The 15,185-nt window shown below is 40.8% G+C and overlaps 1 protein-coding gene across 3 annotated transcripts in view; it reads left to right on the forward strand.

The window, feature by feature from the left end:
* The first annotated feature begins 5,277 nt into the window (after positions 1–5,277).
* The window catches only part of BRWD1 (bromodomain and WD repeat domain containing 1), a 156,858-nt gene continuing 146,950 nt past the window's right edge, over positions 5,278–15,185 (forward strand). For all 3 annotated transcript variants that reach the window (XM_072614790.1, XM_072614791.1, XM_072614792.1), the window contains exons 1-4: positions 5,278–5,488; positions 5,660–5,718; positions 5,808–5,837; positions 5,990–6,049. In XM_072614790.1, the coding sequence (XP_072470891.1) occupies positions 5,440–5,488; positions 5,660–5,718; positions 5,808–5,837; positions 5,990–6,049 (198 nt within the window). In that variant the 5' untranslated portion in view covers positions 5,278–5,439. The remainder of the gene's footprint in view (positions 5,489–5,659; positions 5,719–5,807; positions 5,838–5,989; positions 6,050–15,185) is intronic.

Here is a 15,185-nt window from a genome sequence, read left to right on the forward strand (position 1 = left end):
AAAAAAGTTTTATAGCAGCTCTTTTTGTGGTGACACAGAATTGGAAACTGAGGGGATGCCCATCAATTGGGGAAAGGCTGAACAAGTTATGGTATGTGAATGTGATAGAGTATTATTGTACTATAAGAAATAAGGGGCTGGTTTCAGAAAAACCTAGGAAGATTTGTATGAACTGTTCCAAAGTGATCAGAACTAGGGTAACAATTTATACAGTAACAGCAATATTGTAAAGATAGTCAATCTGCTTTGAAAGATTTAGTAACTGATAGACATAATGACCATCCATAACCGCAAAACATTCATGATGATATATGCTATCTACTTCCAGCTGGACTTAGGGTGCAGACTGAAGCATATTTTCTTCTTTTTCTTCTCTTTTCTATTTTTGGACATGGCTAATTCAAGAATTTGTTTTATATGACCATATCTATTTGTAAGGTGTCGGGTTTTTCTTGCCTTCTCACTGGGAAAGTGGGGGACAGGAGGGGAGAGAATTTGGAAGTGAAAATAAAATTAAACTATTGGTGAAAAAATGTTGTTAAAATGGGAAGATAGGCGGAACCAAGATGGTAGCAGGGACTTATCTGAGCTCTCCCCAAATCCCTATAAAAAAAGACTCTGTACAAATTCTAGAGCTACAGAACCCACCAAATGACAGAGTGAAACATCTCTAGCCCAAGACAACCTGGAAGGTAGACAGGAAGGGTATATTGCATTGGTCTGGGAGCAGAGTGCAGTCCAGCTTGGGCCACGCCAGCACAGATGGGGCCAAAGCAAGCCTCAGGGAGCTGATTCACTGACAGCTGTGTCAGTTTCCAGACTTCTCAACCCACATATATCAAACATAGCATAGAAGGTCAGTGGAAAAACTCTGTGAGACGTGGGTGAAAGGGAAGCATGGTCTTGCAGGGGTCTGGCCCCAGCCCTGGGGTGGCAGAAATGGTGGTGGTGGGTGGCAATAGTGGCAGCAGCAGCAGCAGCTGCTTCTGAAGCTCTGGGCCCACAGATGGTGAGGGATCAAGCAGTTGATACAAAACCCCTGAAGCCTGGGACAGTATACCCACCCCTATCTCCACTCCCACTGGAAGCAGAGTCTTACCTTGACAAAGAGTTAAAAAGTCAAGTATTTTGCTGGGAACATGAGCAAATAGCATAAAAAACCTTACACTATAGAATCTTACCTTGGTGACAAAGAAGATCAAAACATACAACCAGAGGACAGCAGAGTCAAAGCTGTCAAAAGTCTCCAAGAGAAATATGAATTGGTCTCAGGCCATGGAAGAGCTCAAAAAGAATTTAGAAAATCAAGTAAGAGAAATAGGGGACAAATTGGGAAGAGAAATGAGAGTGAAGCAAGAAAATGGTGAAAAATGAGTCAACAGCTTGCCAAAGGAGATCCAAAAAAATATTAAAGAAAATAATACCTTAAAAAATAGACTAACCCAAATGGCAAAAGAGTTCCAAAAAGCCAAAGAGGAAAAAAATCCCTTAAAAAGCAGAATTGACCTAATGGAAAAGGAGGTCCAAAAAGCTTACTGAAGAAAACAATTCCTTAAAATTTTGAATGAAACAAATGTAAGCAAGTGACTTTATGAGAAATCAGGAAATTATAAAACAGAACCAAAAGAATGAAAACAATAGAAGACAATGTGAAATATCTCACTGGAAAAACCACTGACCTGGATAATAGATCCAGGAGAGATAATTTAAAAATTATTGGACTACCTGAGAGCCATGATCAAAAAAAGAGCCTAGACATCATCTTCTAAGAAATTATCAAGGAAAATTGTCCTGATATTCTAGAACCAGAGGGTAAAACAGAAATTGAAAGAATCCACCAATTACTCCCTGAAAGAGATCCCAAAAGCAAAGCTCTAAGGAATATTCTCCCAGGTTAAGGAGAAAATATTGCAAGCAGCCAGAAAGAAACAATTCAAGTATTGTGGAAATGCAATCAGGATAACACAAGATGTAGCAGGTTTAACATTAATGGACTGAAGGGCTTAGAATATGATATTATGGAGGTCAGAGGAGCTAAGATTAAAACCAACCCTTCTCAGCAAAATGGAGTATAATACTTCAGGGGAAAAAAAGATGTCATTCAATGAAGCAGAGGACTTTCAAGCATTCTTGATAAAACGACCAGAGCTGAATAGAAAATCTGACTTTCAAATACAAGAGTCAACAGAAGCATGAAAAGGTAAACAGGAAAGATATCATAAAGGACTTATTAAAGTTGAACTGTTTACATTCCTACATGGAAAGTTGATATTTGTAACTCATGAGACCTTTCTCAGTGTTAAGAGTAGCTGAAGGAAATATAGATGATAGATGGATAGATAGATAGATAGATAGCAAGCACAGGGAGAGTTGAATATGAAGGATGACATCTAAAAAAAATAAAATTAAGGGGTGAGAGGAGAATATATTGGGAGGAGAAAGGGAGAGATAGAATAGGGTAAACTATCTCACATAAAAGAGATAGAATAGGGTAAATTATCTCACATGAAAGAGCAAAAAGATTTCACAATAGAGAGGAAGAGGGGGAGGTGAGAGGGAACGAGTGAACCTTACCCTCATCGGATTTGGCTTAAGGAAGGAATAACACTCAACTGGGTATCTTACCCTACAGGAAAGTAAGGCTAAGGGGATAAGGGGGAGGATGATAGAAGGGAGGCAAAAAGGGGGTAGTCAGAAGCAAACACTTGTGAAAAGGGACAGGGTCAAAGGAGAAAATAGAATGGGGGGGACAGATAGGATGGAGAGAAATATAGTTAATCTTTCACAACATGACTCTTATGGAAGTGTTTTGTATAACTACACATGTATAAACTACACTGAATTGCTTGCCTTGTCAATGAGGGTGGGTGGGGAGGGATAAGAGAATGTGGAACTTAAAATTTTTAAAACAAATGTTAAAAATCATTTTCACATGTAACTGGGAAATAAGACATACAATCAATGGGGTATAGAAATCTATCTTGCCTTATAAGAAAATAAGGGGAAAGAAGATGGGGGCAGGTGATAGAAAGGAGGGAAGACTGGGGGAAGGGGTTATCAGAATGCATGCCATCTGGGATGGGGAGGAGGGGAGAAAATTTGGAACTTAATATCTTGTGGAAATGAATCCTAAAACTAAATAAATTTAATATAAAAGGCAAATCCCTCGAGAATTTCTCCATTACATATAGTTCTTGGTTTTAGACATATATTGTGTATTGTACTAGAAAAAAGGTGTTTAATGCTTTTTTTTCTACTCATAGAAATGTGTGTTGTATTTTTCAAACTTCTGCATATAGTCACATAAACTCCCTCATTTCTGTTTGGTAATCACTACATGTTATATAATATATATGCAAATTTACATGTAAATATATACATATATATGTACATATATATGTACATATACATATATGTACATATACATATATATGTCTAATATTCTATTCTGGTTTTGAGCTTCTTATCTTTTTGTTAGAATTGTCTAGGTCTGAAAAATATCCCAAACAAAGTCCTACACTTAACACAGATTTAGAGTTGGAAAGAAATTTTAGAAATGCAGAAAGGATAAAGTATTTGCCTGTTGTTCACCAATACTAAGTATAAAACCTGGAGTTCAATCCCAGAACCTCGTCTCTAAATCTGGTGTTCTTCCTGTTTCGTGCTATTCCTTCCCATGTCCCTTTCATAAAAATCTGTAGTTTCCTTTAAAGCAGTTTAGTTATTATCTCCTCAGAGGGTCTTTTTTCATCCCTCCACTTCATAACACCTCCTATTCATTCAAATTACCTTGCTTTTTGCTCTTGTATATTCTTTGCATATACTTACTTGCCCTTTAACATTCATTTTCCTGTAGCTCAATAAATGACTGTTGAATTTGGAGGGCACCCTATTTGGTAATGTGACTTTGTTGTTCTACTAGTAGATTCCCCTGACCTCTGGGTAGAAATCAAACACATAAGCTTCGTTTCATTTGCGCCTTGCAAATTGAGTGTCTGGGCTGGTTTCAAAATAGTAAGAGCTAACATTTACATAGTGCGTGCTATATATAACATGCGCCAAGCAGTGTGCTAAGCCCTTTATAATTATTTCGTTTGATCCCCTTTCTTTCTACTTCTCTTAAACAATCTAAATTTTATAATATTTTCAGGTCCAAACCTCACCGCTTAGTAAATTAATTATTCCCTTAAAGTAGCTTAGACAGGAGGCTTTGAGTGACAATTTTGGAAATCATTCTCTCCTCACCTTTTATTACAACTATCTTTAAATCAAGGATAAGCACCCTACATAAAACTATGAAAAATCCCCCTTGAATGATGTAAAAGCATTTAAGGGATGGGATAGGATGACGAAGTCTAAGCCTAGCTTCTGATGGAAAACTACCGTGGATGAATAACGATACAGGCAATTTCAAAAACACTCTACGTGGGTGAAGCCCTTTCTTTTTCTTGTTTTCTACCTAAAAGACAAGCGCCCTTTAGACAAGATTTCCATCTGCTGAATCTGGCACGGCAGGGGGTTATTAAATGGTAAAGAACTGCTGCGGAAAGTTAGCTTCGGCCCTGAAATAAGCCCCCCATCTCAAGGCAGCATCCACTTAATTCTACGACTAAAACGCCCAAGACGTAATACAGGAGAGAATAAACCAATGACCATTAACTACTTGTCCCTTCCCCTCACACGCCTTCACCCCAAAGGCCGGGGGGCTTCTTGGGGCCCTCCCCACACCAGGGGGGAGCCTAGTTCTCTTTCCGCAGCGCAGGTTTTCACATTTGAATTCCGGTACCCATGGAGGTCAAGGGATGGAGGGGTCGGTCACGTGGCCCCGCTGAGTCCCAAGGCTCGTCCCCCCAACTGCTCCGAGCCGAGGGCCCCGCAAGGCCGGGGATTCACTCGCAACCGCCTCCAGAACCTTCCCGAAGCTCCGCTCTCCACATTCCAGCCGCCGCATTCGCCGCCAACACCCTACATGGCAGTTCTGGCTCAGCCCAAGCACCAGCCGCCTCAGCTACGGTTGAAAACAAGGAGGGGCCGCTTCACCGCGCGCACTGATCTCAAAATCCCCCCCGGGACCGGCGGCCCCGGGCCAGGCTGCTAAAGCGGCTCCACACCCTAAACGGTGCTGTGAGGACTAAAAAGGGAGTCGCTTTTGCTTCCTGGGACGGGGCCCGGTCGCTGTTTTAGTTTGTTTTTTCTCCTCTCCAGTCGTTCAAAGGCAGAACTACTTTTTTCCCTGTCATTCCGCACCGGCTGCGGCGGCCACGACGCTGCTGCGTCGTCGGCGACGTCATGACGTTGTGAGGACGCTGCGCTGCATGGCTGCAGGAAAGAGTCGGAGTTAGGAAGAGGGGGAGGGCCGGACGCTGAAGGGAATATCTCAGTTAGGCCCTGGCGCGGCCTACGCCGGTCCTTCGCCGTTCTCAGCCGCCCCGCTCGGTCATGGCTGAACCCTCGGCCCCCAGACAGCCCGTGCCGCCCCTGGAGTCGGGTAAGAGGAGGCGGGAGTTCCCCTTGACTCGTCCCTGGCGACCGGAGTTCCCCAGCGGGCTTCCCCAGGGTCCCTTTCCCCGGGGCCGACCGTTTCCCCTGCCGTTCTACCCCCAACTGGCGCTCCGTCAGCCCGCCCCGGCTCAGCTCTCGCTTCCCCTTCTCTCCGCAGAGCTCTACTTCCTCATCGCTCGGTACCTGTCCGCCGGTCCCTGCCGGAGAGCGGCCCAGGTGAGTCTGCCCCGCGCCGGCCGGGTCTGGGGATGGGGGCGGCGGTGGGAGAGGGACCTTGCCCTAACCGAGCGTCTCGTGTGTTGCAGGTGCTGGTGCAGGAGCTGGAGCAGTACCAGGTCCGTAGCCCCCTCCCGACCCCCGCCCCTTCCCCTGCCCCTCCCCCTCCCCCATTTCTCGCCCTGCCAGCGCTGCCTCCTCTGTTGAACTCCTCCGACCAGACTGTCCCGAACCAAACTTTTGGTGATCTGTGTGCGTTTTGTTTTTCTAGCTGTTGCCGAAGAGATTGGATTGGGAAGGCAATGAACATGACTGGAAATATGAGGACTTGGTGAGAGTTTTGTATTCTATATTGCAGTTTAAAAAAGTCTCCAACCCCCCACCCCTCTAACACACCAGAAACTAAAATTTTGTACACCTAGGCTGATCGAGACAACCTTGCTTTCCCTGAAATGGGTTTGGTCTTTTTAGTTGGAAGTTCTTGTTTTGGTCATTTAGTCCAAGTTGAAGAACCATCTCAACTAGGAGCGGCCATTCATCTGGAGGGTTTTCATTGTCTTCAGCACTTGGATAATGGAACTTTGGCCATTATCTCAATCTTCAGCTGTTCTCATTGGCTAGTAGAAGTCCTGGACCTTGAAATTGGGGAATAATTAGTGTTTGTGTGCTTAACCTACTTGGTATTGTTTTAAGTGCTTTGTGGAGATTCTAGAAGATAAGATTGTACAGAAATTTGCAGTTCTCCATGAACTGGCTATTGACTTCTGTGTAATGTTTCAGTATAAGCCTTCAGTGTTTTTGGAGAGACCATTAAGAACTTTAGTCCTAGGTTGGCTTTTGTTTCCTCCCTTAGTAGGGTCACCAATTCTGAGAATGGTTGTTAGGTAGGATGAAGTCATGGGATTTATGTCCATGTATAATCTTGGTCTCAGAGCTTGGGCAGGTCACTTAACCTCTGTTTGCGTTAAGGGATGGAGAAGTAAAAAGTAAACTAGTCCAGTGTCCTTGCCAGGAAAACCCTATAAACGGTATGGTCCGTGGGATCATGAAAAGTCAGACATGAATGAACTTTTTGACCTCAAATCTGGCTTCAGATATTTACCAGCTGTGACATGGCAGGGATCACAAAGGTGGTAAGTGTCTGAGGTCAAATTTGAACTCAGGTTATATATATATGAGACTCACATTCAGATATCTATCTATCTGTCTGTCTGTCTGTCTGTCTGTCTGTCTATCTATCTATCTATCTATCTATCTATCTATCTATCTATCTATCTATCTATCTATCTATCTATCTATCTAAGACTCACATTCAGATCCAGCCTCAGACACTAGCTGTGTGACTCCAGGGAAGTCAGTTAACTGTGTTTGCCTCAGTTTTCTTATCTATAAACTGTGCTGGAGAAGGAAATGACAAATCGCTCCAGTTCCTTTGTCAAGAAAACCTCAAATGGGGTGACAAAGGGTTGGACACAATTGAACAACAAAGTTAGCCTTAGTTTGGGAAAGTTGTTAATTTTTTTTGATGGGGGGGATGACCAGATAAGTAACCTAGAATTAAATATTTAAAAGAACTATTTAGGACATAAATTTTGTCCTCTGTTCATCTCTTCCTATGTAAATCTCCTTTTATAAGAAGCTTTTTTTAAAGATATCTTTTACTGATACATTTTTGTCTATCAGTCATTTCAACTCTATACTCTTTCCAGGTTGACTTTTCCCTTGTGACAAAAAAAAATTAAGAAATATGATATAGTAATCACATAATCACATTTGAAGATGTATGCCATATTCTAACCTAGTAGTTTTACCTGTGTCTCTGCTGAGGGTGAAGTTATGTTTAATTATCTGTTTTCTGGGATTATAGGAAGTTGTATGATTGCTTGGTTCCCCCTTCACAGCATAGACTAGTTACTAAGCAAATTCAAAGTATTAGCGAATAGTAAGCATTCCACTATGTGGGAGCCATACTGCTAAGTTCTTTTTGCAAATATTATCTCATTTGATCCTTACAACAATCCTTCAAGGTTGGTTATCATCTCCACTTTATAGTTGAGGAAACTGAGGCAGACAGGTTAAGTGACATAGCTAGTAAGTGTCTTGAGGCTGTATTTAACTCATTTTTTCTTGAATCCAGGCCCAGCTCTCTTGTCCACTGCACCATCTAGCCGCATGGTTTGTGGGCTTACTGAATAAGCTTTATTATGTGTTGGATCTAGTGTTACTAAATGGCTAACTAGATGAACCCTACTGCTTATTAACATAGGTGTTGGTGAGAATGGGTTCTTCTACCATCCCTTAGGCTAGAGGGAGGGAATGAGGAGGTGTTAGTTGCAGCTGTGTTGGTTTTAGAACCTAATGGTGAAAAAGGATGCTCTGTATTGCTCAGGGATTAGGTTTGAAGGCCCACCTTTCTTTTCCTATTGCCTTCTGCTCCCCACCTCCTTCTCAGTCTACTGCTTTGGAATCTGCTGAACCTACTACAGTCTGCCAAACCACAGTAACCAAAATATTCAAGGAGTGGTGGGGAGCCTCATTATGACCAAAGATCTTTCCCAACAACCTATATAATCCTTTTTCTATCTAGGACTCTGTCTAGAGTCCTCCAAGATTTAGACTAACTCCAGCTTCTTTCAGGGATAAAATTTAGCAGATTTCTTATTCCAGAGCTTTACAGAATCTGTATCTACTCTGCCTTGTTTCTCTTGAATAATGCTGTAACCAAGGGTTCTTAACCTGGAGTCTGAATTTGTTCTTAAAAAATATTTCAATAAAAACAGTGTCTGAAAAGAGGTCCATGGTTTCTCCAGATTGCCAAAAAAGGATCCATGACACAAAAGGTTGAGACTTTGCTGTAATCTTCACTTAACAGTGGGCACCAAAGGGCTATATTTAGAAATCTTGTTCTGGGACATGCTGCCACATGTGGAAGACACATCTTCTACACTATTCACTGAATTGTTTGAAAAAGGCCACAACACCTTGCCAGCCACCTCGATTAGTTACTAGATATATTGTTGCTAGGATCTCACTCGTCACAACAGTGAGACTAACCTAGGAATCAAGATAGTATATTTTTTGGCTATGCATCATCCACTATTATTGTGGAATGAAGGAAGAGAACTGATGCTGGATGTGACTTCATTTAGACCCCAGAGGGACCCATCATATCCTGATATTTGAAAGGTAAACTGGTCCATACTTACATAACACTGGGTCCTTGAAGATATGAGCCACATTCAGTCAACTCTTCCCCTTTTTGTAGCTACTGTACTTTCACTTTATCCTCCCATAATCCCTATGATTCAGATTTGCAGGTCTGCTAAGGGGGAAAGCTCCTCTAATTAATCTGTTAACTCTTCATTAAAACTATGTTAAGCTCTGGGCTGGTTGCTGGGAATATAAAAGCAAAAGTGGGATAGTAAAAATTAAGGAGCTTACATTCTGTTAAAGGGCTGCAGCACTTGAGTAGTACAGACCATGGAAGAGAGTTTTGAACTAGGCAATCACAGGGATTGGAGAACGAGCACAAAGCAGTGTCACGGAAACCTAGAGAGAAAAGGATATCAAGGAAAAGAGAATGATTGACAGTGTTAAAGCCTTTAGAGATGTCAGGAAGGGTGAGAATAGACCATTGGATCTGGCAATTAGATCATTGATAACTTTGGAGAGAGCAGTCTCAGCTGAATGATGAGATTTGAAAGCCAGACTTTAGAGAGTTCAAAAGATTGAGAGGAAAAGAAAGAATAAAAGAAACAAGCATTTGTTAAGCTCCTCCTATGTGTAGACTCTGTGTTAAGTGATTTGCAGATATTTGGTCCTCACAGTAACGCTGAGAGGTAGGTGCTGTTGTGATCCCTGTTTTACAGATGAAGAAACAGGCAGATAAGTTGTGGGAATTGCCCAGTCACACAGGTAATATGTAAGTTTCTGAGGCTGAATTTGAAGCCTTCTTGACTCCTGGTCCAACACTCTATCCACTGTGCAACTTTGATGAAAAGAATCGAGAGGGACCTATTGTGAATTGCCTTTTCAAGAGTTTAGCTATAAAAGGGAAGCCGATATGAGATATGACAGGTAGTGGAGATGGATGGATCAGGCGAGTGTTTTTTGAGAATGGAGAAAATGTGGACAGCAGAGAAGTCAAAGAAAAAATTTAAGTAGGTCAAAGGGTAGGGATGATATAGAGGTCAGTATGCTGGACAAATGATAGAATGGGATCACTTGTGCATAGAGAGTGGTTAGTACTTGCCAGCAAGAATGGCAGATCCCACTTGATGTTAGATGTGTGAAGAAGTAGATAGTAGCAGAAGGCATGTGAGACAAAAGGGAGGGGAGAAGAGAAAGCTTTTTAGATTTTTTTCATCTTTTTTGCACTATAGAAAGTTGGCTTCTGGAAGACATTGTGTTCCTGTAACCTTCTCTGGTGCAACCATACACTGTATCAAGAGGAGGATTAGGTATATTTCTTACTCATTTGACATTATGTATCTTAGCCAGTTACTGTTTTTGTTCATCTATGGGATACCCTTCCCTCCGTTCATTCTTCCTCTTTTCTCAAGGAATTCAGTGTATGTCCCACCATCCCCCCTCACCCCAGCCTTTCACTGTACCTCGAATCCTGCTCTCATACTTGAGGGCTTAAGTGTACACAATAATATCTCCTCAAACACGTTGGCCTCCTGATTAATTATCCTCAGATTCCAGGACCATCACTCCCCTGTATCTGTCTTCAAGGATGATCATACCCTTGATCTCATTGTCATTCATTTTATCTGCATGATCTTGAACTCTAAAATTACTAATTTCAACCTTCTACAACACTTCGGCTTCCATTTTCCCAACTGTTCTTCAACACTAAGACACTAAAATTACTAGTCATTCTACTCCTCTGAAGCCTTCATTCTTATTCTGACCTTTTTATTTTCTTCATTGTTTTGATCACATAATTAACTAAACCCTGTGTTTCAAACTGAAATTTATTGTCCCCCAGTCAAGTTCCCTGTCATTACCTGCCAGAAAACAAACAAACCAACCAACCAACCAACATTGGGGTTAACTTTCACCAACCTCTCTGCTTGCTTGCTGGTGAATGATGTTAGAGGAAACCACAGCTGTACCACATAGTTCAACTAAAAATGTAATGGACCCTCACTAAAATATGGCGATTATGTTACCCTCCTGCTTGATTCTTCACAGCTGCTATTCCAAAACAATTTCTGTATACCTTCCTACTTGTAAATTCTCTCACTGTGTGACCTCTCCTAGTTTATTCAGAAAATTGAGGTCATTCATTATGAACTTCCTTTAATTCCCTAATCTACCTGTCAGAACCTCCTTATCATTCCTATTCTCTCAGTCTAGTCTCTGATGAAGAGGTGGCCCTTCTTGCTAAGACTAATCCCCCTACTTGTATCCTTGTTATATCTCTTGTCTGGTCTTGGAGTTGACCACTTATTTCTTCTTATCTCATTAGATCTTTTCCTACTGACTGTAAACATGCCTCCCTTCTTCAAGAGAAAAAACAAAACAATATCCTTTCCTCCCTCCTTACCCTTTTTAATATTCCCATAAAATAGCCTATATCTCACATGAGTACAGACATTGAGATTTGGAAGGGTCCTTATTGGGCCATTTAGTTCAACCAGTAAATTAAAGGAATCTCAGTGTAACATATCTAGTAAAACCAGCCTTTGAAGATTTCCAAGAGATGAGAAACTTATGTCTTATTGAGGCAATCTGTTAAACTTTTAGGTACCTTGAATTGTAAGTATTTCCTAATTTTTATACTTGCACTTGTCTCTTTGCAACATCTACCTATTTTTTCTGTTCTCTTGCCAGTCAGAACAAGTTTTAATTCCTCCCCCACGTGACAGCTCTTCAGATACTTGTACACTGTTTCCAGGCTAAATATGCAGTTTTTTCAATTGATCCTCATGTCATGGACCTGAAGCCTGGCACCATCCTAGATACTATCCTTTGTAAACTCCAGCTTATTAATATCCTTTGTAAACTGTGACAGGCAACTGAACACAATATTCCAAAAATGTGAAAAGATCAGAGTACAGTGGAACTCAGCTTCCTGTTCCTGGAAACTGCCCATCAGTGTAGTCCAAGATGGCATTAATTTTCTTGGCTACCATATTACACTGCTAACTGATACTGAGCTAAAATTAATACTAGATCTTTTTGATCATTGCTGTCCATTCATAACTCCCTGTCTTGTACTTGTGAAGTTATTTTTTGTGCCAAAGTCCAAGACTTTACATATATTTCTATTAAATTTCACCTTGTTATGTTGGCCCAGTGCTTTGCCCTGTTAACATCTTTTTTGCAACCCATTGTGATAACTATCCTCTGAGCTATATTATCTGCAGATAAAATAAACATAGTGTGACTTTATCCCTGTCATTCACAGGGCCAAGCTGGTGTCCTGTGCTAAAGACCTCTTGCCATGTTGTCCATTAAGAATTGTTCTTTGAGTCTGGTATTCAATTGTCTCTTAATCAGTGATGACTCAGTTCTCTATGTGTTTGAGAAATGAGACCTTTATCAGAGAATTGCTTCACTTTTTTTTTTGCACAGTTTCTATTGCTAACTGCATTTCCTTCCATCCTATTCCTTTGCAACTTTTATTCTATTCTCTCTCTTCTCTCAATCTGTCCCTCCTCAAGTGTTTTGCCTCTGACTGCCCCCTCTTCCAGTCTTCCTTCCCTTCAATCACTCCCACTCCCCTTCTCTTATTTCCTTTAGCTCTGACTTCCTTGTAGGGTAAGATAGATTACTATACCCAATGGAGTGTGTATGTAATTCCCTTTCTGAGCCAGTTCTGATGAGAGCAAGGTTCATTCCTCCTCATCTCACCTCTCCTCCACTCCCCCCACCACTGTAAAAGCTTTTTCTTGTTTCTTTTTTATGTGAGATAATTTACTCCATTCTACGTCTCCCTTTCTCTTTCTTCAAATACATTCCTCTCACTCCTTAATTTTATTTTTCAGATATCATCCTATCATATTCAACTCACTTCTGTGCCCTCTGTCTATATATATTCCTTCTAACTACCCTAACTTATAAGTTACAGATATCATCTTCCCACATGGAAAGGTAAATAGTTTAGCCTTACTGATTTCCTTATGATTTCCCATTCCTGTTTACCTTTTTATGCTTCTCTTGAGTCTTGTATTTGAAAGTCATGTTTTCTATTCAGCTCTGGTCTTTTCATTGAAAGTCCTCTATCTCATCGAATGTCCATTTTTTCCCCTGAAGGTTTATACTCAGTTTTACTAGGTAGGTGATTTCTTGGTTGTGATCCTAGCTCTTTTGCCCTCTGAAATATCATATCCCAAGCCCTCTGGTCCTTCAGTGTAAAACCTGCTAAATCTTAATTGTGGCTCCATGATACTCAAATTGTTTCTTTCTGGCTGCTTGCAATATTTTCTCCTTGACTTCGGAGCACTGGAATTTGGCTATAATAATACTGGGAGTTTCATTGTGGGATCTCTTTCGGGATGTGAATGGTGGATTCTTTCAATTCCTGTTTTACCCTCTGGTTCTAGAATATTAGGGCAGTTTCTTGTGATGTTTTCTTGAAAGATGATGTCTAGCCTCTTTTTTTTTTAAATCATGGCTTTCAGGTAGTCCAATTTTTAAATTCTCTCTCCTGGATCTATTTTCTAGGTCATTTGTTTTTCCAGTGAGATATTTCACATTGTTTTCTATTTTTCATTCTTTTGGTTTTGTTTTATTGTTTCTTGATTTCTCATAAAGGCATTAGCTTCCGTTTACTCCATTCAGATTTTTAAGGAATTATTTTCTTCAGTGAGCTTTTGGCCCTCCTTTTCCATTTGACCAATTCTGATTTTTAAGGCATTCTTCTCTTCATTGACTACTTTTTTTTCTCCCTACTCCACCCTAGAGAAGGCTAGCATTAGACACACATGGTTGTGTATATATGTGTGTGTGTATGTATGTACATACATATATGCTTGGTTGGTTGTTGTCTCAAAGAGGACCAAAATGACATCACTGTGCTAGAGTCAAGTTTCAGTGTGTCCAAGTGTGGCTGATCAGATCAACATGAACTCAGAATACTCTACCACAAATTGGGCACAAACAATCTGTGTGAACATTTGGAGTGGATACTTTAAATTTGCACAGCCTGTGTTTCCTTTGAGCTGTTTCAATTCTGCTTTACTTGTAGAGCACGGAACCTTCTCTTATGTGGGCATGCCATGCTGAGTGGCCCTGTGCCAGTGTCTTCCATGTCTCACAATCAATTCCAAAGTTCTTAAAAGAAACCTTAAGAGTGTCCTTGTATCACTCCTGATCACCATGTGAGTGCTTGTCCTATATGAGTTCTCTGTAAAAGTCTTTTTTGGCAAAGCATACATTCTGAATTTGAGCAACATGGCTGGCCTGTTGGAGTTGCATTCTCTGAAGCATAGTTTTAATGCTTGGTATTTTAGTTCAAGTAAGGACCTCAGTGTCTGGTACCTTATCCTGCCAGGTCATTTTCAGAATTTTCCCAAGACATGGAAGTGATTCAGTTTCTTGGCATGGTGCTGGTGTACTGTCCAGGTTTCACAGGCATACAAGAATGAGCATGACTCTTTATTCAGTTTGGTAGTCTCTTATTCATACGCGCATATACACACACATATATATGTATACACACATATACATATATGTGAATGCACACATGTACATATATGTGCACGTATGTGTGTTGTGGTTGTGCATAAAATCCTAATATGCATATTTCTATTTATCACTTTTTTCTCTGGAGGTGGATAGCATCTTCCTTCATAGGTCCTTTGAAGTTGTTTTGAGTCCTTATAATACTCAAAATGAATTAGTCATTTAAAGTTGTTCTTAGGACAATATTTCTATTATATCGTACAATGTTTTCTCCTTTCATGTTCTGCTTATTTTACTCTTCATTATTTCATGGAAGTCTTTCCATGTTTTTCTAAAATCAACCAGCTCATCATTCTCATAGCACAGTAGTATTCTGTCACAATCACATACCGCAACTTGTTTAGCCATTCCCCATTTGAAGGCTGTCTCGCCAAGGCAGTATTCACAGCATTGGTGGTTACAATGAGTATGCCAGCGTAGTTCTTAATTGCAAAATATAAAAGACTCTCTATATAGAAGGCAGAAGAAAACCATTTATTTAAACACCATAAAACCAAATTCCAGAACCAGAAAGCAAAATCCATCATGTTGACCAAGAAGTTAATAAACATAATAACCTCAGGGAGCAAAGCCATTCCCAAGCCTCCCCTCCACCCCCGGCTCAGCTATGGCCTTCTCATAAGCAAACACTCATGAGCCTGAGTCTCACTCACTTCCTACTGGTTCTGCTCCACACTTCCTGTTCTGCCTGTTCAGCAAGCTCCTCCCACCACATGTGACTTAGGCTTCCAGGTGATTTAAGCAAATCATATGGGCCTATTAATGAAAGA

Source organism: Notamacropus eugenii, chromosome 5 (assembly GCF_028372415.1).
Source record: "Notamacropus eugenii isolate mMacEug1 chromosome 5, mMacEug1.pri_v2, whole genome shotgun sequence".
NCBI lineage: Eukaryota > Metazoa > Chordata > Mammalia > Diprotodontia > Macropodidae > Notamacropus > Notamacropus eugenii.